General features: G+C 37.8%; 1 protein-coding gene across 3 annotated transcripts in view; it reads right to left on the bottom strand.

Annotated features, from left to right (window-relative positions):
• Nucleotides 1–2,425: 2,425 nt before the first annotated feature.
• The window catches only part of RNLS (renalase, FAD dependent amine oxidase), a 311,199-nt gene continuing 287,960 nt past the window's right edge, over nt 2,426–25,664 (bottom strand). The window contains exon 7 of one of the 3 annotated variants that reach the window (XM_001082034.5): nt 2,426–3,819. In XM_001082034.5, the coding sequence (XP_001082034.3) occupies nt 3,667–3,819 (153 nt within the window). In that variant the 3' untranslated portion in view covers nt 2,426–3,666. Of the gene's footprint in view, nt 3,820–6,726; nt 9,947–25,664 lie in introns of those variants that run through there. The other 2 variants (XM_077945591.1, XM_028826630.2) reach the window with 2 other exon arrangements.

The following is a 25,664-nucleotide window of genomic DNA, read 5'->3' on the forward strand; positions in this document are numbered from 1 at the left end:
TTAAATTCTTGCATCATTTTCGAAAATCAATATAAGGGTTGTCCAATCAACTTGAATAACAAACAGGATCATCCCTCTGGGATGGCTTCCAGGTTTAAATTTTAAGAACAGCCACAACAAAACCCTGATATATTAAAACCTGGAAGCACAAATACTACGAATGATAAGGTGATTGCATTCATATTCCAGGTTTTTCTGAGAATGTAGGCATAGGAGAAGAGGCAGGAAAAAGAAATAGAAGGGGAGGAAGAAATGGCAGAAACTGGAAGAAAAGAAGAGAGCAAAGTAAGGGGAACAAAGAAACAAAGAGGAATCAGATGGAAAGTGAGTCTGTACTGTAACCAGCTACTGCTGGGTTGAAATTCAGTGTCATTAGCATGCAGCTATTTCTCACAGCAAGTACCCCCCAAAGAAGGAAATAAACCAGCAAATGAAAGTAACAGGAGTATAAATCACTTAGCCAGTACTTATGGAGACTTTATCCCATATTAGACTCCTGTATATATCACATCAGGATTAGTGTTAAGTCTCTGAAATGAAACATCAATAAGAAGACCACACGGTGCGGACTGTACCCCCAACTAATATTTCAGTTCAGTTTTAATTATCATGTTCATCTGGCAGCAGCATGGTGCCTGTAAATAGAAACGGGTCATGAGGGGCTTGGGCTCTTGTCCTGGAATATCATTACATGACCTTGGTTGGCCAAGTTCTGTGCCTTGGTTTCCTCATTTGTAAAATGTAAATGAGAATCCTCTGCTCTGCTTATTTCACAGAGGTGTTAGAAGGATGAAAAGTGAAAATACACACACACACGCACACACACACACAGACACGCTTGGATGAGTATAAAATGCCAGAAAAATGTAAAATTGACCCTGTTCTCTTCAGTTAACAAGGTAGTGGGGAGGCGGGGGGTGGGGACCATGGCATTTTGCACAGAAGGCTTGGTGACTCAATGAAGTATCTTCCTCCCCCCACCCTCCCCCAGTAATATCTGGTCTGGGATTATTGCTGCTTTCTCAATGTTTTTAGACATACTTTTCTCCTTCAGAAATGCCAAAGGTGAAAAATACTATTTCACTGCTATAATTTGTCACCCTTGCTGCCTGAGCAAGACGTGCATAGACAGTTTAGTAATTAAGCTTTTCAACACTGCATCATAAAGTTTTATTCTGGCAAAGGCTATATTTATCAGCTAACAAGTATTAAATCACCCCACTGCTCACGCCGTTTCTCACTTGAATACGCTCCTTTCAAAACAGAACAGCTTTCCTTGGCTGGCTTGATTAATAAAAGTTCTTGTTTGGAAATACTGTGATGATGTGTGGCCCCGTGGGGCTAGCATACATACACCTTGGCCACTGTTCTACCTGGTGCTGACTCCGATCTCCCAGGGGAGTTTGATACTGTAGCCCTGTGTCTCTCAGAGCATCCTGGCCAGCTGAATTTTCTGGCCCTCTGGGATGGCTTCCTGGAGGAGATATTTCTACCATTTCATTTCTAATGGGGAAGAAGTGAAAGAAAATCTAAATGTAAAATAAGTTTTCAAAATAATCAAAATAGCAAAGAAACAATGATCTACATATTAAGTAGGGTTTTTCCTCATATTGCCATAGTCTTATAAAAACAGATGAAGAATTAGAAAGAATAGATATTAAAAGTCATTAGTAATGGCTTAGAGGAGTACCCTCTCCAAGCAACCCATCCCAGCTTTACAAATCCTTTCCCCCGCTCCTTTGGAGGACATAAATTCATAAAATAAATATAGCATTGTTTTTAAAGGCTCAGGGTGCTTTCAGTCAAATGGCTCTAGAATTATATTTGTTAAAAACAAAATAGTTAATTTGAATGAACTTTCTACCATATTTTAAGGGTAAATATGGTAGAATATGGAAAAAGAAAATGTGGTACATACATACCATGGAATATTATGCACCCATAAAAAAGAATGAGATCATGTCCTTGGCAGGAACATGGATGGAGCTGGAGGCCATTATCTTTAGGAAACTAATGCGGAACATAAAACCAAATACCACATGTTCTCACTTACAAGAGGGAGCTAAATGATAAGAACATATGGACACACAGAGGGGACAACAGAAAGTGGGGCCTACCTGAGAGTAGAGGGTGCAAGGGAGGAGAGGATCAGGAAAAATAACAAATGGGTATTAGGCCTAACTCCTGGGTGACAAAATAATCTATACAACAAATCCCTGTGACACAAGTTTACCTCTATAACAAACCTATATATGTATCCCTACATTTAAAATTTTGAAAATATAAATAAAGACAAATGTTAGTCAAATATGGGCCAAAATAACAAAAAGTCACTCTTTTTCACCATTTCATAGAGACTACAAATTTCCTTCTTCCTCTCCCTGCTTTCAAAATAAGTGACATTAATCACATGTTGGCATTTAAGTTTTTCGCCAATTTATTGCTAAGAGGAAACATACAATAATATGCTATATGGTCATAAAACCCACTTTGCAGCCATAGAAGCAAGTTCTGCCTGTGCCTGTATATGTATATGTATGATAGTGGACATGTAAGTGTGAAACTTTAAACAGTATTAGAGTAAGAAGTCTTTTGTTGAACTTTTGTTAGTTTGAGAGGCTGCAATAATTTTTCCCCTTTCAAAACACTGGAATAGAACTCATCATTTTGCTTTCCAAATTAGCAACAGGTAGCTGGTTTGGAAGGCTGGAGATTGATTTTTCTCCAGCTAGCAAGTCATGGGGACAGGTCACTGAAGCATGTGGGTGATATGCTGAACCACCAACTTGGCAAATATTGAACTATTTTAAGTGCATCTATTTTATGGTTCAGTAAATTTTTTGTTGCGTTAAATTCATTAAACTTGACACAGTCTAAATGCCACAGCACATACTGGAGAGCCCATAAAGTAACAGCACCAGCCATAAAAGATAGCAAAAGGTAAGGATCGATGTATTTTCTCTCTGTTTCTATTTAATTTTCATCTTTCATATTAAGACTGGGATTTGTTTTAAAGTTAAAAAGTACTGTGTGGCTGGGAAAATCAACTGGAATCTTATTATTTTCTGAAAATCTGAAGGAAGGTCTCTTTGTCAGTCAAGTTGCCTTCCACGCTAAGATGATGACATATATGACCTACAATTCAGGATCACTTAGTAACTTGGGGGATAAATAAGAAATAAGAATTACACTCTGTTACTCACATTTTGGAAAAATCTTGTTTTGTATAATTTGCAAAAATATTGATTCAAGGACACATCTGAAGACTTAAGATGGGGCCTTGATAATGTGATTATTCTTTATTCAGAATTGAAATTTTCATAAGGATAATCAAGTTTTTGGCACATAAACTGTTATCGTGATTTAATGCAATTTTTTTGAGAGAGTCGTTTGTTATTTTTTAAGTACCACTTTTCCTCCAACAAGGAGTAGTCAAAGCAATTCAGAAAAGTAGGGAAGGTGCAAGGTGCGAAGAATTTCCATTCTAGCATGGGTTGTAACTATTAAAATTACAAAATTGATTTTATACTCCACATGAAAAATGACAATAAGTGAGGAACAATTTTCCAGTAATTTTTCTTAACAAAATAGAAAACAAAATAATGAATAACAGAAAATTGTGAAAATAAAAACCCAGTGTACATGTAGAGAATAAGGATATAAGCACTAAATGTAATTCTTTAGAGCTTCCAGAATACATAGGGCAGAAGTGATGCAGCCATCAAAGTTGGACTGAGTAAATCCATCCCCTCCACATGCAAGGAAAGGTTTGTGATGCAGAGTCATTTGGCCAGGACAGTTGGCAGCAGCATTTGTAACCTGAAAAAGTAAAAAGAAGACTGCAATTGACATTCTGCGCTCTATTGTGCTGTCATGGCAACACCCACCTGGAAAAGGCTAGTCTACCTGGAGAAATCAAGATTTCTCACAAGAAGCACCAGAAAAAACAAACAAAAAATGCACACACAAGAAATAAAAAACAAACCAAGACTCACTAAACTCCCCCCAACCCCAGTTCAAGTGTTTATATTTATATTCATAAATGTTTAAATTTTCAGTTATTAGATAAGATAATCAGAAGTGGGTTGAACTTCAAAATTAGTAGGGCCTATGGTCTGAATGTTTATCCCCCTCAAATTCATATGTTGAAGTCCTAACCCTAGGTGATGGTATTAGAAGGTGGGGCATTTGGGGAGGTGATTAGGTCATGGGCAAAGTCCTAACGAATGGAATTAGTGCTCCTTATCAAACAGGCCCAAGGAAGCTTGTTGGTCCTTTCCACCATGTGAGGACACAGCCAGAGGTGCCATCTATGAGAAAGGGGGCTCTCACCAGACACTGGATCTGCCAGTGCCTTGATCTTGCACTTCCCAGACCTCAGAACTGTGAGAAAGACATTTCTGTTTATTAGCCACCCAGTCTATGGTATTTTGCTATAGTGGCCCAAATTGACCAAGACATCCTTCTTCAGTTTCTCTCCACCATTCCTCACCCCATGGTTCTTTCTTCCTCACATATTTCCTGAGCGCTGTTCTGGCCCAGGCCCCATGTTGAGCACTGGAAGCAGGAGAATTTTAAAATTTCACAACCTTGTCCTTAAGGAACTTTCAGTCCTGAGAGGAAGACTGACCCCAAAGCAGTCTTTTTTAACAGCTTTTTATTTTCATATCTGAACGTATGAAAAAAGGCACAGAGATTGTTTTCTGGAGAAAATATTCTCAAAATTTGGATGGATGATGGCTAATAAGCATTTGCAGTAAGGAGAATGAGTGGGAGGTGAATGCAGTTATGTTGGACACTGAGATGACTTGCCCACTGAAGCACCAAAAACCCTCTAAAAAACCAGGATATGAAAACTTGCTGTAATGGCCATCTGCTTGGGACTGCTTCACTGTACAACTTCAGGGGGCTCCATCCACATGGATGACAATATGACAGTTCTGGTCTCTCCTATACAATGTTTTCACGGATAGTAATAATGTAAGGCCCATGAGGATTCACTTATCTGAAAATCAGGAAAAAAAATCAAGAAATGTAATAAATGCTATTTAAATTATGGTGCTGAGATCTTTGTTCTAGATAGGCTGAGTCAGTATATTCCCTTACAGTTTTTTTTTTTTTCTTCTGGAGATAGGGTCTTGCTCTGTTGTCTAGGCTGAAGTGCTGTGGCATGATCATAGCTCACTGTACTCTTGAACTCCTGGGCCAAGAGATTCTCCTGCCTTAGCTTCCTAGTAGCTAGGACTGTAAATGCACACCACCATGCCTGGCTAATTAAAACAATTTTTTTAGAGATGGGGTCTCACTATGTTGTCCAGGCTGGTCTTCAACTCCTGGTCTCAAGCTATTCTCCTGTCTTGGCTTCCCAAAGTGTTGAGATTACAGGCATAAGCCACCATGCCTGGCTTACAGAGCCTACAGTTTTCTTAAAGCAGAAAAACTTTGCCATAGATATTTTTAATGTATATGTTATATTCGCTTTTTAAATAGGGATGGTACTATTATTTCCCTGTTGAACCTCTAAAGACATGGGCCTCTGTAGACCTGTGTCACTCAGATATAAACATGAAATATTAAGAGCATCCTCTCACTTTTCTGGAGGTCTCTTACAGCAACATCATCTATCACAAACATAACTGATAATCTTGAAATCAGCAGACAAGATCTTTGAGTGGCTAAAATAGGCAGTACATAGTACAGTCACTTAAGCGCAGACTTGATTATTTAATTAGAGCTTCTAACCTGCTTTAGATAGAATTTTATCAAGCTGGATTATTTAATTTGTCAGTAAAACACTACAGGAGGAAGAAAATGGCTAGGATCCTAGATATTAGTGATTTCAGAATGTGATAACCAATAGTCTAATAGCAAGGGATATGTATTAGTTCATTCTCACACTGCTATTAAGAACTTCCCTGAGACTGGGTAATTTATAAAGAAAAGAGGTTTAATTGACTCACAGTTCCAAATGGCTGAGGAGGCCTTGAGAAACTTATAATCACAGCGGAAGGGGAAGCAGGCACATCTTACATGGTGGCAGGCAAGAGAGAGAGTGTGTGAAGGAGGAACTGTCAAACACTTATAAAACTGCCAGATCTCATGAAAACTCACTCACTATCATGAGAACAGAATGGGGGAAACTGCCGACATGATGCAATCACCTCCCACCAGGTCCCTCCCTTAACACATGGGGATTATGGGGATTACAGTTCAAGATGAGACTTGGATGGGGCCACAGAGTGAAACCATGTTGGGATGCTATATAAAAACTCAAAACCCAGAAAAGACTGGAAAGAATCCTGGCAGTCTGGGTCAATTTAATGGAGAGGCAAATAACTTTCTGGCTCTTAACAGGAGCTGAGGGCATCAGTTATTAGCTGTCTTACAATCATTAATGTTCACCATGATGGCCCCAGCTTTCAAGAAGCAATTCTAATATGCATAAAGTATTCATTGCTAGCATTTCTTGAATGCCCACTGCCTATCAAATGTTGTATATGCACACCTCATTTAATTCACATAGCAACCCTATGAGGTGGTTACTATTGTTCTTATTTTATACATAAGAAAGTTGAGGCTCAGAAAGATTGCTACTTGCCCAAAGACGGAAAGTCAGTAGATAAAGAAACAGGGATTCGAACAGAGCAGGCTGACTCCAGAACTTACATTTCCAGCACTTTCAGAAATATTTCCATAAAGACTCGATTAAGTAAAACGAAACAAAAATTTCTGATTTTTGTTTTGACTTAGATTTAATTTTTGACTTAGCTTTAGGCATCTGGAAAATTCACATCAATAGAATAACTCATTCATACATATTCATATCTATACATATATGTGTGTGTCTATGTATAATTTGCACATACATAAATCTCCATTTGTGGTAAAATTTTGATACATTCCTGTTGACATCCCTGTATAGATAAACTGTGGCACTATTAAACATTGCACAAGTATTAACCAGGAAGGAGTTTAAGGAAAAGGGTTTTGCCCGGTCATGAGCCGGTAATTTATTGGTGCTGTGTAATTTAATTTGATGAGTGGTAAAACGCAGATGCCAGATCACATGGCTGGAAAACTGGGCCACTGATTAGCCAGTCGGCAGTTTGGATGAAATCAATCTCACTGTATTTAGGTGGAATCACCCATTTTGCAATTACCCAATAGGGAAAATATGAAAACATGGAGCGTGTATTGGCAAGCTCCTTCACCCATGTAAAGTAAGAGCCCTGCAGTGGAGGAGCACATAATTGTCAAAAGCCACAATCTCACAATAATGCAGCCTTTGGCTATGCTTTCAGCCACAGTGAGGAACCACAGCTCAATGACTGTGTTTAAGAGAGATGTCAGGGCTGAAACAACCCCTTGCAAATCCAGGTTGCTTTGGCTCACATGTGTGCCAGGGATGGTCAGAAAGAACTCTTGCCTGCTATAGAGTAGCAAATGCAATGTTTCTACAAACTTAGGTGATAACTGGACTGGGTATACAAATAAAGCTGAAGAAGTGGTTTTATTTCTAAGCAATTTCAACCCATGTCAATGTCTTTTGTTATATAAAATGCAAACGCCTAAGCCCCACATGGAGAGCTCTTCATAACCAGGATCTTACTTTCATTCAAATCTCACCTCGTGCCACTTCTCTCACCTTTGTCACCCTTGTCCTTGTCCCTTCTCTTGCCTTTGTCCTATCTATATTCAAACTCAGGTTCTTCTTCTTGTACTTCTGTGGCTTGGAACAAACCATTTTGCTGGGTGGTGTTGCATCATCCTCCTCTTTGCTGACAAGTAAATTGCTCATCCTTCAAGACTCAGTATAAACATCACCTGCTCTGAGGCATTCTTGCTCAGCCAGGCAAGGTCAGTGCCTTTTCAGCATGTTATTTCTATCTATTATATTACTTGCTATTTTGCACTGTAATGATGTCCATGCCTGTCTCCTCCCCTCCTAGACTGCAAGCTTCTAAGAATAGGGGCTCTGACTCACTGATCTTTGTATCCAAGGCTGAGAACAGTGCCTGGATCATATTAAAGTGTGCAATAAATGTTTATTGAGTTAAAAGATATTGTACACAGTTGATCAAATGAAGGTCTTGACAGAAAACCTACACAAAAAGTGTTATTCAGAGGCTCCCCATATAGCTGAGGAGAAGCTCAAATGGAGGAACTATTGTATTTAGAAGATTCTTAATAATGATGAATGAAGGGATGTCCTCTGGCCTCAGACCGTGCACTGCTTTAATGACTGTCTCCTGTCATGTATTAAGTTGAACCACACAAACCTGCTGATTCTGTAGGTCAAAAATGGTAAAATATTGTCAATTTGTATATGGTTCAGCCTAATAGTTTCTTTGTACCATGATTACTAATTGTAAAAGTTCACACAAAAAAGTGCTTTTGGTGTGAAAATGAAATTAAAGATGAAAAGAAAGAGGTAGGCAGACAAGGAGGCTAAGTATTTCTTATCAAAATGACAGTTGATTATTAGCAAAATAATTCAAATAATGTCCATTCTTCCTTTTATATCTATGCTAAAGCTACAGTGCGTCCTTGGACTAGGAAACATTTACCCATAGAGAACAGTCATTTGTTTGGCCTATAGAGTGGCTTTATTTTAGGCTGACCTATTCAGCCATCCAGCCCATAATTTGGTTACTTAAAGAAACCTTTCTGAAATATGGCAACAGGTGACACTCAAGAGGGTAGGCAAGAATTAAGGTTTTATAAATTCTAATTCTAGATGTGCAACTAATGCGATCAGGGAGCTTGGACAATGAATAATGAAATTTTTGCTGCTACGTTTCCTAACTTATGCCATGAATGCAAATTATACCACATTTCATTGAATTTAAGGCACCATAAAACACAACAATATTTTATGTACCAATGAGAAAGAAATTTATACTTAATAGAAAAGTTCTTTCGGATTTGTCTATGTGTATCTTTTGCAAACATAAAAAGGAAATAAAAGAGAAATACATTGGTTAAGCCCTTCTAAAGACTCACATTTAGAGATGGACTTCTCTGAACCACTCTTTAACTCAGACATGCTGATGTCTGATATCCATGCACTTCCCTATTCAGTCTGTCCTCTGTGCTGTCTAAAACACTGGCGATGTGGCATTTCTTACAAGGATATTCCACTGAATTATTTTTTTCTAGGGTTTTCTTCTGAGCTGCTGACACTGTTCTGCAAGTATGGATTATGCTTTTTTCTCTTCATTGGGAAAGAAAGGTTTTCAGACAGTAACGAGACTCATATTCTTTCCTCAAATTGTTCTTAAATAATTTGTTAGTTTAAATATCAAGAAGTTACAGCTGCCCACTCCAAGAGCACCAGAAATAACCAAGTTCACACATGTGAAAACTACATCTTGACTGTCTCCTGGTGTACACTGATGGGGTGGCATCTTATAGTTGAAGAAATACGGCAAGTATTAAGTAGGGTGATGGGAGAGGGATGGTAAATACTCCACAGTTTCTCAATGCACAACAAGTCAAAATATAATGAATGGTAGGATCCTTTAAGCAGTGCTTTTTCAGTTAAGTAGCATTGTTGGTGTTAGGACTTCTAATGTCTTTAGCATTGCTGGTTTAAACACTCCATTTTCTCAGCTCACCCAAATGAGCAGCCTCAGGTGAAACTGACAGAGATATACTGGTTATCTAAGAATCCATTTGTTCATTTTCAAAGGTAAATGTACCAATTCCAGAACCAAGTCTGGTTGTCTTCCCAGATCATTCATCTTGCTGGGCAAATTTCCCCAACTGTATCATAGATTATGGGGGTGACACAGGTGCAGCAACTCCTGACAGATATCACTAATCAGTCGTGGCAGTCTTTCCAGGAAGCCCAGCAGGGCCTCAGCATCCTTCTCCCTTCGGTGCCTCAGGCAGCCACCACCAGTCAATTGGAGTTGGCACTTGAGAGGAATTCTATATACCAACCCTGGATTAGAAGATTACAGAAGAAACACATAATTAGAAATAAGGGAACTAAATATTCTTTACTGTTTCTTTCTCTCCTTTCCCATTAAGTTACAATAGCTTGATGCATTGCCTTTCTCCAAACCAGAGACACTTCAATGCCAAGAAACAGATCACATCAGGAGCCATTTCCTCTAGATGCTGCTGCAAACCCAATTACAATTCCTTCTAATAACCTTCTAAGACCCCTGTCCAGGACACTGCCCTTCTCTGGGTCACACAGGTGCTTTGGCTGCTGCGTGAAAATAAACTACAGGCGTTTTAGCTACAACCATAGTTCTACAAAATTGTATGCTAAAAATATCAGGGCTTGTGGAAAAAACAGAGTTGGGGGCAGATGACTCAAAGCCTATGGAACTTTGAGCCAAGCACTAACAAAACCAATAAACATTATAGTAAAGTGGCTAGTACAGTTAACATTCTCCCAGCCTCTGCATCTAGCTAAAGTGATACACTCTTTGCAGCCTAGATCCTGGGGCTTGTGTTTCTCCTTTGAGATATGGGTCTTGGCGACAGTTGCTTCTAAAGTAGACCTTTTTGAGCTAAATTGAAAGTATGATCTAGGATCATATTTCATCTGCCTTTTTCATCAGTCTGTCACGTTAATATAGGGGAAATATCTTTGTGGTTTCACCATCTGGACTTCCACTTTTGCTGAAGAGCTTAACGTGGTAGAAAACCAGCAGTTCTTTGAGCCATTGGAACAGCCACTATTTGCACTAAAGGAAAGCACGTTTGTAGATTTTAAGTTTTTATTCCTGAGACCTTCATATTTAGAAAGGCTTTATGCTTGCCCGTAAGAAAAGTTACTCCAATTACTTCAAAATATAAATGAGTTTGAAACCAATATGAGTCTCCTGATATTGATCTCTTATTTCTCAACCACATACAAGGTAATTCACATTAAAACACACACACACACACAAACCCTAGTTGCAAAGACTGTAGATAATTTTACCACTTTCTTATGTTACATTACCTTCCTGCAGGTCACTTTAATAAGCTTTGGGTATGCATAAGCCTTGACAGCAGATGGAGATACCTAAGCCATCACTTGTATTTTGATACTCACACTGCATCTTTTAATAACAATTTTCGGCCGAGCGCAGTGGCTCAGACCTGTAATCCCAGCACTTTGGGAGGCTGAGACAGGTGGATCATGAGGTCAGGAGATTGAGACCATTCTGGCCAACATGGTGAAACCCCGTCTCTACTAAAAAAAAGAAAAAGAAAAAAAAAAGAAAAAAATACAAAAATTAGCAGGGCATGGTGGCACGTGCCTGTAATCCCAGCTACTTGGGAGGTTGAGGCAGGAGAATGGCTTGAATGAGAGAGTCAGAGGTTGCAGTGAGCTGAGATCGTGCCATTGCACCCAGCCTGGCAACAGAGTGAGACTCCGTCTCAAAACAAAAAACAAAAAACAAAAAAAAATTTTTTTCATCCACTCCAATGTCTGACAGTGACTTTTTACTTAAATTGTTCCCGAATTAAGAGAAATTTTATTGTTTACTGGTTGCACACTAACTTGACTGGGGAAAACTTTGAGTAATAATCTTCTTGCCTTGGCATTTCCCCTGCTCATTGCGTGTGTGAGGTATTGACCACACTGGCAATAATATGAAGGCTAAGATGGTATGGAGCTGATTCATACATTTTCTCACTTCCTTGCATTTCTCTACTCTGCTGCCAGTGTAAACCTAAGCCCATGCCATGGTACATAAACAGCAGAAATTGAATATTTGGTTAACTTGTTCCTTTATAGCCCCTATCTATGCAAAGCACAAAGGTAGTTTTTCCCAAAAGGCAGTCTGTGGCAAGATGGAAAAAAAGTAAGAATTCTGAGCGTTTTCATGGAGCTAAGTGCATTATATATATATACATATATAATATTTATAAATCTGTTATGAGGCTGTAACTTTATTTTTTGGGTTATTCTTTTGTTTGAATTCTTGTAGCTGTGTTTTCGCCTTTTAAATTTTTAGTTGAAGAATTAAAAGATAACAATATTATCTTAGCTCCCAAAACATTTAGAGGGGTTTCACTGGTCCATAAAAATAAAGAAAAAAATGCTTGGAACCACTGCTCTGGGGTAAGGCTTGAAACGGCTTAAAGCAGAGTCTCCGTCAGTCTGAAGAACGTTTTCCATGAAAGGGAGGGATGGTGGCTAGGGAGGAGCTAACGTGAGCTTTGAAAAACCATCAGTAATTTCCATTATCACTGGATAACTTGAGTTTGGGTTTGGTAAGTTGATGAGTAATTTTTAAAAATGGAATGAAATCTTGTATAAAATGTATTTCCCAGAAATCTGCATAATCTCTTTTTTATACAAATACTACTCTAGATAGAACTAGAATCTACAGGAACACATGGTTCGTTTGTTCGCCCATGGTTAAATATTTAAGTAGTAACCATCTAAGGGTTAGAGGAAAATAGGGATTGGGGGAAAATGACTTAATCAAATGTGGAATAAATTCAAATTACATGTGGCCTAGAGAGTGAATGTGGTTCATATTGATTCTCTGTATATATCTCCCTAATCTTACCATATTCCCAAGGCATTGATTGTAGCATTGATCACATGCCTGTTTACACACACAGGGAGAAGTGTCAATAAATGAAGGAGAGACCAGAACTTATTCTGATGTCAATGGAAATGGCTGTTTACTTATTTGCATATAGGAAACTAGTCCAGGCACTCTGAAAAAGATATAACTTCAGTGTTGTGGCTACAGTGGAACAATACTATTAGCCACTGAGTAAAGTTCCATAATATAAGAAAGGAAGGGCTGGGACATGAAAGTTGAAAACAGGTTTTTTTTTTTTTTTTTTTTTTTTAATTTATATACAAAATATTTTCTATTGGCCAAATTTAAAATGTAATGTTCCTACTTCTACTAGGGGTGTATTTATCCTTAATGTTCTCCTATTTTTAAAAAATTCTTTTGGGGTTTGATGAAAATCCAACAAAATGTTGTTAATTCCTCTACACACAACTAACCAAAATGCAATTTGGTAAGAGATATTTGATGTTTAAAAGCCTTTTGACTCCTAAAAATAGCAAGCTACGGGGGCTGTGTCTTACTCATCTTTGTATTTCTGGTATCTATTACTCCACTGTATATGACTGGCATCGAATAAATATTTGCTGAAAGAATAAATCAACACAGGCCAACAAAAAAGCTAATTCAAAGTTTTGAAATTTTTATATTCTCAGTGTTCAAATGGTCTCTAAAGGTGGTGGAATTTTTTTTCTCTATGAAAATAATTTTCTTTAGTTTCTGAGTCTCTAAATTTTGCTTTCCCACCCCCGCCCTCCAAATAACTATGCTATTAACCACCTTCTATTTTGTCACACTTAACCCCTCACCACTCTATCCCAGTTCCTGAGCAACTGAATTGCCCAGCACAACACCTATTCTGATTTAATTTTAAAAATTCTTTCTTAAAACAGTTGATTCTCTATGCTCAGATTTTTGTAGCAAAGTAGAAATCATACACATATGAAATATATGTGTTATATTATTAAGAAAAGTGACGATAAAGATGATTTCTTAACCATATACTGCATCTTACTAAAGATAAGTGATACTCCAAACTGGGATAATAATGATAAATTGGGGAGCTGATTATACTATTTAATCTATTTTTAGGTATCTTTCTTTGATAATTGAACCTCTTTCGGCCACAGATTTTTGAGGCTCTCAGTTCTAATCATCTTATGCTACGGTACTTAATATTCATAAAGAGCTTTATAAACACATGGTTGCTTTCCTGCAGAGATGGTACATTTTTAATTGGTTCTTATGTGTTGTGTTCATCATTTCATCTTTCCTCTGTTCTACTCATCTCTCCAGTGTTCTATTATATTTAATGGTGATTTCATAAACTCATTTCTTTGTTGTGCTTTAGAGAAAGGCTTACTTGTATTGTGGACTCCTGATTACTGAGCTCTGTATCTGGTACTACAGAGAGCTGCTGTAAAATTACTATTGGTTGGAACACCCTAGGTGTGAAGAAAGCAATGTGGTTTGCTCAATTCTCAGTGGAGCTTTTCATTTTATTGGCATTTGTCTATTCTATTTTAATAAACCATTGGGTAGATGCAGGCAGAATGTGCCACAAATCAATTATATGATCCATGTAGTAGCTTTAGTGGGTTCAAACTGCAAAGGACATACTTTGCTGAAATTGTATATTCAATTGTTGAGGTCTACATTGACTCTGTTTAGATCTATTCTATCTTTTAAAACCCTGAAAATACTGGAGCAAACTCTTTTGACGAGGACTTGTTCAGAACAAGCACACAATAAAGAATGAAATACGGTTTTCTCTAGTACTATTGAAGTAATAATGGACAGAACAATAGTCATATTACATTTGCCTTTAGAGTTTTTAATTTAATAGAAAATTGTTCTGCCCTTCAGCAAGTTTTAGTGTATTCATTCATTAATTCTTCAAATATTTGTTTTGTTCCCAGTAGTTGCTGAGCACTATGAAAAGTGTGAGGGTACAAAAACCAGCTCCTTTCTGTAAACTGATTTAACAGATTTGGAATTCTTTTGTTTTCATCTAAATATAAATGCTCTGTCACACTTTCTCAAAGGATCCAATTGCTTGGGATTCTAGGATGCAAAGGACTGAAAATGCTTTCCATGGTGAGTCCAGAGATAAACTGAAAATCACTTTTCCTCCTGAACTGGGCCTCACTACTACCTCTTCCCCCTCTGTAGGTTGACAGCTGGTTGATTTCCCGCAGACTCAACTTTTCTGCATTTCTTCTCCCATTCCCTATTTATTCTTCTTGATGACCCAGAAGCATGACACTGACATTTCTTTCTGGTTCTCATTCATGTTGAATGGACCCAATGACTTTATATCTGGGCCATAGGATTATGGCAAGAAAGAATGCAGCATTTTGATCTTCAGGTCTAGAAACGAACTTCCTTCTACTTTTAATACTGTGAAAATTAAATTAAAAGTATTAAAAAATTTAATACTGTGTTCCTCAGAAAGACAATAATGGAGAATAAAAAACAGGTGGTTTTAAAAGTCAGCTTAATTGAACCTATATATAGTAAAATTTATTTTTTGTGTGTATTGTTCTATATATTTTGACAACATACACAGTTGTGTAACAGCCACTACAAATAACAGAGAATATTTCCACCACCCCCAAATTTCCCTTATGCCGCACTGCAGTTAATCCCTTCCTCTCAATCACAGCCCCTGCTAACACTAATCTGTTTTTTGTCTCTACAGTTTTACCTTTTCCAGAAAGTCATACACACAGACTTTGAGTCTGACTTCTTTCACTGAGATGACGCTTCTGAGATTCATTTACGTTACTATAAATATTTCTAGTTTGCTCCTTTTTATTACTGAGTAGTTTTTCATTTATGGATGTATAATATTTACCCACTTAGCAGGTGATGAATATTTAGGTTATTTCCACTATTCAGCAATGATTAAGAAAGCTGCTCATATTATTTGGATATAGATTTTCATGAGGATGCATGCCTTCATTGTTCTTGGGTAAATCTCTAAGGGTGGTGTTGCTGGGTCACATGGTAAGTGCATGTTTAACTTTGTAAGAAACTGCCAAAGTATTCCTCAAAGTGGCTGTGCCATTTTGCATTCCTACCAGTGATACGTGAGAGTTCCAGTTGTTTCACATCCTTGCCAGCATTTGTCATCTTCAGAGTTTCTGATCCAAGCCGTGACTGGTTTCCTTCACATAGCATGTTTTCTTGTAGGTGTGTCATGATATTTCATTGTAGTTGTAATTTGCACTTCCTTAATGACCATTGATAGTCATTATCTTTATGTGTGCTCAACTGCCATTCACATCTCTTCTTTTTGTGTGTTTTGTGAAATACACATAAAATTTGCAATTAGTGACCGGTAAACACTAATCTGCTTTCTGTCTCTATGGATTTGCCTATACTGCATGTTTCATATGAATGGAATCATTCAAGAGGTTATCTTTATGACTGGCTTCTATCATATAACATGTTTTCAAGGTTCATCCATGTTACAGCATGTATCAGTACTTCATCCCTTTTTATGGCTGAATGATATTCCCCTGTATGGATATAATATATAGTTTATCCATTCATTAGTTGATAGACATTCAGGTTGTTTCCACTTTTGGCTAAAGTGTGCTGTTATGAACATTTGTGTATGCAGTTTTGTTTGAACACAGGCTTTCATTTCTTTTAATTATACATCTGGGAGTGGAATTGCTGGGTCATATTGTAATTCTATGCTTAACTTATTGAGGAACCACCAAGCTTTTTTCCACAGTGGCTGCACCATTTTACATGCCCACCAGCAAAGTACAAGTGTTCCATTTCTTCACATCCTCTCTAACACTTGTTATTCTGTATCTTACAGCCATCCTAATGGAAGTGAAATAGTATCTCATTGTGATTTTGATTTGCATTTCCCAAATGAATAATGATTTCACACACCTTTTCATGTGCTTATTGTCCATTTGTATTTCTTCTTTGGCAAAATGTCTATTCAAGTCCTTTGCTCATTTTTTAATTGGGTTGGGTTTTTCTTTTCTTTTTTTTGCTGTTGTAAGAGTTCTTTATACATTCTAGATAGTAGATTCTTATCAGATATGTGACTCATAAATATTTTCTCCCATTCTTTGGGTTATCTTTTCACTGTTTTGATAATACTTTGATGAACAAAAGTATTGAAGTCCAAATTATCTTTTCTTTTGTTGCTTATATTTTTGGTGTCATATCTAAGAAACCATTGCCAAATCAGAGGTTATGAAGATTTACCAATATGTTTTCTTCCAGAAGTTTTATTATCTTACCTTGCACACTTAGGTTTTTGATCCAGTTTGAGTGAATTTTTGTGTGCAGTGTGATGTAAGGGTCCAGCTCACTCTTTTGTATGTGGATATCCAGTTGTCCCTGCACTATATATTGAAATAGATTATTCTTTCCCCATTGAATGTTCTTGAAAATATTGTCCTAAATCAATTGACTATAGCTATGGGTTTATTTCTGAACTTTCAATTACATTCCATTGATCTATGCCTGTCCTTATGTCAGTGCCACAGTGTCCTGATTACTGTAGTTTTGCAGTAAGATTTGAAATGAGAACATATGAGTCCTCCAACTTTGTTCTTTTTTTTAAGATTGTTTTGGCTATCAGGGGGTCCTTGTGGTTCCATATAAATTTTGGCTTTTTCATTTCTGTAAAGGCCATTGCAATTTTGATAGAGACTGAAACGAGTCTGTAGATCAGTCTAGTTGACACTGCAATCTTAAAAATATTACATCTTTCAATATATGATGTGTTTTCATTTATTCAGGTCTTTTAAAATGTCTTTCAGCAACGTTTTGTAGTTTTCAGTGTAGAATTCTTATAACTCCACAGTAAATTCACATCTCTTCTTTAGTGAAGTACTCTTTTAAGTCTTTTGCCCATTTTTAGATGATTGTGCTGTTTGTTTTTTAAATTATTGATTTGTGAGAGTTCTTTGCATATTCTGAATACTAGCCTTTTACTGATAAATGCTTTTACAGATAGTCCTTTGCAACATTTTCTCCAAGTCTGTGGCTGTCTTTTCATTTTCCTAATAGTGTCTTTCAAAGACACTGTTTTTGATTTTAATTAAGCTCAATTAATCAGTTTCTTTCTGTATGGTTTGTGCTTTTTTGTATTCTATCTAAGAAATGTTGCCGGGCACAGTGGCTCATGCCTGTAATCCCAGCACTTTGGGAGGCCGAGATGGGCGGATCATTTGAGGTCAGGAGTTCAAGACCAGCCTGGCCAAACCCGTCTCTACTAAAAATACAAAAGAATTAGCTGGGCACTGTGGTGTGTGCCTGTAATCCCAGCTACTCAGGAGGCTGAGGCAGGAGAATTGCTTGACCCTGTGAAGGGGAGGTTGCAGTGAGCCAAGATTGCGCCACTGCACTCCAGCCTGGGCAATAGAGCAAGACTCCATCGCAAAAAAAAAAAAAAAAAAAAAAGTTTACTAAATCCAAGGTCATAAAGATTTTCTCCTATGTTTTCATCTAGCAGTTTTAGAATTTAAGGTGTTATGTTTAGGTTTATGATCCATTTTTAGTTAATTTTTGTATATGCTGTGAAACATCAACTTTTGAATATAAAGTTGTGTTTTCCAAATTCTATTTTGTTGTTCACTAGTTCTTTAAGAAAAATGTTCAATAGGACCATTGATTTCCTCATTTAAAGCAAAGATAATATTTACTTCCTGATCTGTCAGAACAGTTGTGAGGATCAAATGAAAACAAGTATACAAGTGTTTTCTAAAATCAGAGTATAAATGTTAACTATGATTATCTCTAGCTGACAGCAGCAAAAAAAGAATGGTATAAGAAGGTATCATAATTGGGAGAAAGCCAGAGCTTAAAAAATTACTGCAGTTAAGTGAGGTGTTTAAAAGCACTAGCTTTTAAATAGGCCTGCATTTGAATGCCAGCTTTGCCACTTCCTAGCAGCTGAAACATACATAAGATACCTGAGCCCTCTAATCCTCAGTTTTCTCACCTATGTGATGGGGAAGGGATAGAAACTCCACAAGGCGGTTGGAGTATAAAGTGAGTTACATATAGAGCCCATTGAGCTACAGTGAGTAAGGAATTAATAAGTTGCATTCTTGAAAAAGAGAGAAAGAGAGAGAAAGAGCGACTGTCTAATAAAATGCTGATGTGAATTATCATGGTATACATTAATGCTACAACACACGATGGCAAAGATCAAGTTCAATTTCCACCTAACTGAGCTACTGGTCATTCCTCAAGTGTTCTTTGCCTCTTTTGCTTCTGAAAAAGTGCATGTGTTCTTGGAACATTGCTCCAGCATCACTGACTTTACCTGTCTTCCCTCATCTTGAAGGAATTAGCTCAAGTGACATCTTCTTTTAGGAAGCTACCTCTTACCACTTCCTCCCCAAGTCTGCTCTGTGCTCACATAGTATGTTGTACATAGTTTTTGTATAGCAAACTGTACTATATCAGGATTATGTGCTTATTGGTTACCCTTGCTGATTGATTATATGGGAAACTCTTTACAGGAAGGGAGGTGTCTTTGAGTCTTTAGAACCCAGTTCAATGTTTGACACATAGTAGAAGCTCAACAAATGTGTGTTTAATGAACAGATGAGTATATGGTATTAATTTATAATGTAGATATGACTACTAAACTTTTTTTGTTTGTTAGTTTTATAGCATAATACTGATGTTTACTTAAATAGACCAAGTAGATTTACTCTTTATGAGAAAGTGTTGAAATAGGGCCTATTCCTTGTAGAGCATCTATGCCTCTGTAATAACATCCACCATCCAATGTTAAGCATTAATGCTGGGTGCAAGTGAATATATTTAGTATTTGCTCAGTACCAATGACACAGACTCCTTTTTAAAGTTTTTAATAAAGTATTTGCTGGTCAAAATAATTAGTTATTCTGAATAAGTGTGATACTGACTACATGGGAGAGTAAGTCCCAAGAGTATATGAGAAAAAAATGACTTCGTTAAATTCTTACACGTTAAAACACTTAATAGTTTATGTAATATGGAATTTTGTGAAAAGGGGAAATATCTGCCTATATAAACTTCAATTAAACTGTGACTGTACATCCTAATTCAATGATCAGAATTTCTCAGCTAATGATCTCACACATATGTACTACCTCATAATAAACCACTGAAACAAGTGGTTAGTTATGTGCTGATGACAAGGAGGTGGGCAATTACTCAATGCAATGCTTATGACTGACACCTGTTAGGTTTCCTGATGTTGATAAACTGGGTCATACTACAGTCCACCTATCCCAAAAGGCCCATTTTGGTTATGCAAAGGTCACTACAACTTATGATACATAAGCAAGATACTCTTGTGACCATAATTTCTTGTTGGGAAATGTTGACTCATGGCCCAACTGTGTTAAATTATCAAACACTGGAAAATGTGCAAGTTTTAGTTTAGGAATGATTGGCAGGAAGCTGGAAAATCTTTAAGCTTAAAAAATAGCAACAACAACAAACCAGTGGAAAGCGTTCCTTGTGTCCACAGGGATCTGCCACTTCCATCACACCTTGTTCTGATGTTATTCAACAGTCCCTTATGGTAATGACTAAGTGTCATAGTCCCTGGCATTGAATTGGACCTAGTGAAAAATTCCTATCTAGACTATTTACTTATATAAAACAGAGAGAAAAGAGATAAACTTTGAAAAGATAAAAAAGTGAGAAAGAAAAGAGAAAAAGTGGGACATGTGGGCATGAATAGAGGTAATCAAGAAAAGAGAGCAACGAACACAGAGCTAAGCTACCAACAAAAAAATGACCATCGAAGCACTGTCACCCCATCTCCTCCTCCTCTTACTGCTACTACTGGTAATATTAATTGATAACTTGCTTTGTACTAATGTCTGTAGTAAATGTTTCTACTGTGTTCTCTCATTTCACCTTAACCACAAGTCTAAGGGGTCTGTTCAGTTGTTACCATTTACAGATGAGAACCTTGAGACATAGAGTTACAGTCCAGCCTGCCCAAAGGTTTGAAATGAGTCTGTGTTATGCCAAAGTCCAAGATCATAATTACCTCACATTATTAAAAATCCAGGAATTATAAAGCACAAATATGGGAGAAAAATCATAGGAATTGTGGCAGAATAATGAAAAGAGCTTGATTTTATTATAGAAAAGAACTATGAAACAAAACACCTAATGTACTTTAACTGATAAACACAATTGATTGTTGTCTTTCAAAGTACTTATCTTAGAAGGTGATGTATTTATATCCATGATGATGAACTGGCCAATGTCTTTGAAGGTTGTCAGATTTAAAATTACTTTTAAAATCAGCTTACTGGTTATACATTAAAACAGATAAACAAATATAAGCCAGCTGTATGTTTTTTAGTTACCTCTAAATTTTTTTAATTGTTAAGACTGTATTTAAATGAGTTAAGTACAAATGATTGTGGTTTTTAAAACAATAAATTGAACCTCAAGTTTCAAAGACCTGATGCAACTGATGATATATTGAAGAATATGTGTCAGACTATGAAAGAGATGCCCAGTTTTATTGAAATAAGCGTGCAGTTTGTCGAGGTGGCTGACTACTTTGAAGAGGACAACAATCTTTTGGACTTGTAAGTTTGTTATATTTATGATATCAGCCACTACCTTCCAGTTCCAACTCACCTAAAGGGAGAAAATGAGGGTAACAGAAAATGCAGGGGGAAGGCAAGATGGTTGACTAGATGCAGCCAGGTGGAATGGCTGCCACCAGGGGACCAAGACAACTGGCATGCTCCTAATAGATCTTCAGAAGGAAGGCACCCAAAGTGGACTGAGGGAAGACACAGAAGCTGGACTAAAGAAGGAGAAAGCTGGGAACACTGCATGGGGCTACTGCACACCCAGACTCATTACTGGCCCACAATGGCTCCAGGGGAGTGGGTGAGTTGAACAGGCGAGGGGCAACCTGCTCTCACCATAGGCCTGTGGAACTCTGGCAGGAGAAGACTCCTCAATCACCATGGAAATCAAGTTGGCAGGGAGAGCTGCTTAGAGAAGAGGTAGGGGCAGCAAGCCAGTTGATGTGGAGCCCAGATGGTTTGGTGCGGGAGGATCAGTAGTGAAGTACAGCCAGGGATGGCCATGCCCCTAGGCTTGACTTGCTCCTAGGAGACTTTAGCCCTAGACGAACTGTTGGACCTGATCTCTGAAAGACTATCTTGCCCATTAGATGGGGCTAGGTTGACCTGAGAACCAGCTCAGGCCATGCCTGCTTGCAGGGCAGTCCCAGGTATCCTGGGGCCCTACACCATAGCTTCTGTACTGGTGGACTGTGCCTGATGAGCGCAGAGCTCCAGTAGGGCAGCCTCTATAATCATGCACCAGCCTGCCTACTCCTTCCCCATACTACAGCTTCCCCAAGGCCCATGGCAACTGTCCACATTGCTTTGCTGGTGCATGTCTGCATGGGGTGGGTTTTGGTTTTCTTCTGCGAGAGTGCACTCCGCCCACCCTCCCCCGACCAACCACCATTGCAGACAGCCTTGGTAGGCACAAAACCAGCCAGCCTCACCTCCATTAGTGCCCCACCCTTGTATTAACACTGCACAGAGAACAGCAGATCCTTCTCTTCCCTGAGTGATCACTTCCACTTCCAGTGCAAAGAGAAGGCACCCAGACCTGTGCCAGTCAGCACCCTGCCCCTGAGCCAACACCATCTCCAGTGTGACTGCACACAGTCACCAACCGCATTGCCTCCACCAATGTGGTGAACACCCACAGGGAGGCATGTACCCTGGCATCTGCTAATACTCTGCTGCAGCAGCCATATCTTGGTCCCACCATCACAGTGGGCTGCTAACCTTGAGAAGCCAGAGAACAAAGTTGGGGCCCACTACGAGTCCTGCAGAGTTACAGCATGCAGTCCAGGAGTTGGGAGCTAAGTGTTGGCCCCCTACAGTCTTTCAGAAATGAAGCCAGTTGGTTGAATCGACCTTATGCCACAATCAAACTCTCAAGGTCATCAAATAGGATAAAAGAGGCAAAAAATCCAAAGGTCAGCAACCTCAAAGATTTAAGGTACATAAGCTCACAAAGATGAGAAGGAATCAATGCAAGAACTCTGAAAACTCAAAAAGCCAGAGTGCCTTCTTTCCTCTAAATGACCACATTACCTCTCTAGCAAGAGTTCTGAACTGGGCTGAGGTGGCCAAAATGACAGAAATAGAATTCAGAATATGGATAGGAATGAAGAACACTGAGCTACAGGAGTATATTGAAACCCAATCCAAGGAAGCTAAAAATAATGATAAAACAAGGCAAGATCTGACAGACAAAATAACCGGTATAGAAAAGAACGTAACTGACCTGAAAGAGCTGAAAAACACATTACAAGAATTTCATAATGCAATCACTAGTATTAGCAGCAGAATAGACCAAATGGAGGAAAGAATCTCAGAGCTTGAAGACTGGCTTTCTGAAATAAGATGGTCAGACAAGAATAGAGAAAAAAGAATGAAAAAGAGTGAACTAAACCTCCAAGAAATATGGGAATATGTAAAGAGACCATATCTATGAATCACTGGTGTCCCTGAAAGAGATGAAAAGAATAGAACCAACTTGGAAACCGTACTTCAGGACATTGTCCATGACAGTCTCTCCATCCTAGCTAGAGAAACCAACATTCAAATTCAGGAAATTCAGAGAACCCTAGTAAGATACTTCACAAGAAGATTATCCCCAAGATACATAATTGTGAGATTCTCCAAGGTCAAAATGAAAAAAAAAAATGTTAAAGGTGGCAAGAGAGAAATGTCAGGTAATCTACAAAGGGAAATCTATCAGACTAACAGTGGACCTCTCAGCAGAAACTCTACAAGCCAGAAAAGATTGGTGGCCAGTATTCAATATTCTTAAAGGAAAGAAATTCCAACTCAGAATTTCATATCTGGCAAAACTAAGCTTCATAAGCTTAAAGAAGAAGAAGAAGAAGAAATAAGAATCTTTACAGATAAGCAAATACTGAGGGAACTCGTTACCACCAGACCCGTCTTACAAAAGAGCTCCTGTGGGAAGCACTAAATATGGAAAGGAAGGATGGTTACCAGCCATTACAAAAACACACTGAAGTACATAGACCAGTGACACCATAAAGCAACCACATAAACAAGTCTGCAAAACAACAAGCTAACATCATGATAACAGGATCAAATATACACATATCAGTACAAAACTTGAATACAAATGGGTTAAATGTCCCAACTGAAAGACAAAGAGTGGCAAGATGGATAAAAAACCAAGACCCATTATGCTGTCTTCAAGAGACCCATTTCACATGCAATGATGCATATAGGCTCAAAATAAAGGGATCTACCAAGGAAACGGAAAAGAGAAGAAAGCAGGGATTGCAATCCTAGTTTCAGACAAAACAGACTTTAAACCAACAAAGATAAAAAAAGAAATGTATTACATAATGGTAAAGGGTTCAATTCCACAAGAAGATCTAACTATCCTAAATATATATGCACCCAATACAGGGCACCCAGATGCATAAAGCAAGTTCTTAGATACTTTCAAATAGACTTAGACTCTGACACAATAATAGTGGGGGACTTTAACACTACACTGACAACATTAGGCAGATGATAGAGACAGAAAATTAACAAAGATACTCAGTACTTAAACTCAGCACTGGATCAAATGGAGCTGACAGATATCTACAGAACTGTCCACCTAAAAACAACAGACCATACATTCTTCTCATTGTCACATGGCACACATTCTAAAATTGATCACATAATAGGAAGTAAAAAACTCCTCAGCAAATGCAAAAGAACTGAAATCGTAACAATCTCTCAGACCACAGCACAATCAAATTAGAAATCAAGACTAAGACATTCACTCAAAACTATATAGTTATGTGAAAATGGAATAATCTGCTCCTGAATAACATTTGGGTAAATAATGAAAATAAAGACAGAAATCAGGAAGTTATTTGAAATTAATGAGAACAAAGATACAACATATCCAAATCTTTGAAACATAGCTAAGGCAGTGTTAGGAGGGAAATTTATAGCACCAAATGCCCACATCAAAAAGTTAGAAAGATCTCAAACTAACAATTAACATCACAACTAAAATAACTACAGAACCAAGAGCAAATACATCCCAAAGCTGGCCGAGACAAGAAATAACTAAAATCAGTGCTAAACTGAAAGAGATTGAGATACAAAAAAATCATTCAAAAGATTGATGAATCCAGGAGCTGTTTTCTGGAAAAAAAGTAATAAAATACATAGACTGCTAGCTAGACTAATAAAGAAGAAAAGAGAGAAGATCCAAATAAACACAATAAGAAAAAACAAGCAGGATATTACCACTGACCCTACAGAAATACAAACAACCATCAGAGAATATTATGAACACCTCTGTGAACATAAACTAGAAAATATAGAATAAATGAATATATTCCTGGACACATACACCCTCCCAAGACTGAACCATGAAGAAACTGATTTCCTGAACAGATCAATAATAAGCTCTGAAGTTGAGTCAGTAATAAATAGCCTATCAACCAAAAAAATCCCAGGACCAGACAGATTCACTGTTGAATTCTATCAGATGTACAAAGAACCGGTACCAATCCTGCTGAAACTATTCCAAAAATTTGAGGAGAAGGGACCCCTCTGTAACTCATTCTATGAGGTCAACATCATCCTGATACCAAAACCTAGCACAGATACAACAAAAAAAGAAAACTTCAGGCCAATATCCTTGAACATTGAGGCAAAAATCTTCAAAAAAACACTGGCAAACAAATCCAGCAGCACATCAAAATCTTATCCACCATGATCAAGTAGGCTTTATCCCTGGGATACAAGGTTAGTTCAACATATGCAAATCAATACATATGATTCATCATGTAAACAGAACTAAATACAAAAACTATATGATTACCTCAATAGATACAGAAAAGGTTTTTGATAAAATTCAATGCCCCTTCATGTGAAAAACTCTCAATAAACTAGGTATTGAAGGAACATACCTCAAAATAATAAGAGCCATCTACGACAAATCCACAGCCAACATCATACTGAATGAGCAAAAGCTAGGAGCATTCCCCTTGAAAACCAGCAAAAGACAAGGATGCTCTCTCTCACCACT

This window comes from Macaca mulatta, chromosome 9 (genome assembly GCF_049350105.2).
Source record: "Macaca mulatta isolate MMU2019108-1 chromosome 9, T2T-MMU8v2.0, whole genome shotgun sequence".
NCBI lineage: Eukaryota > Metazoa > Chordata > Mammalia > Primates > Cercopithecidae > Macaca > Macaca mulatta.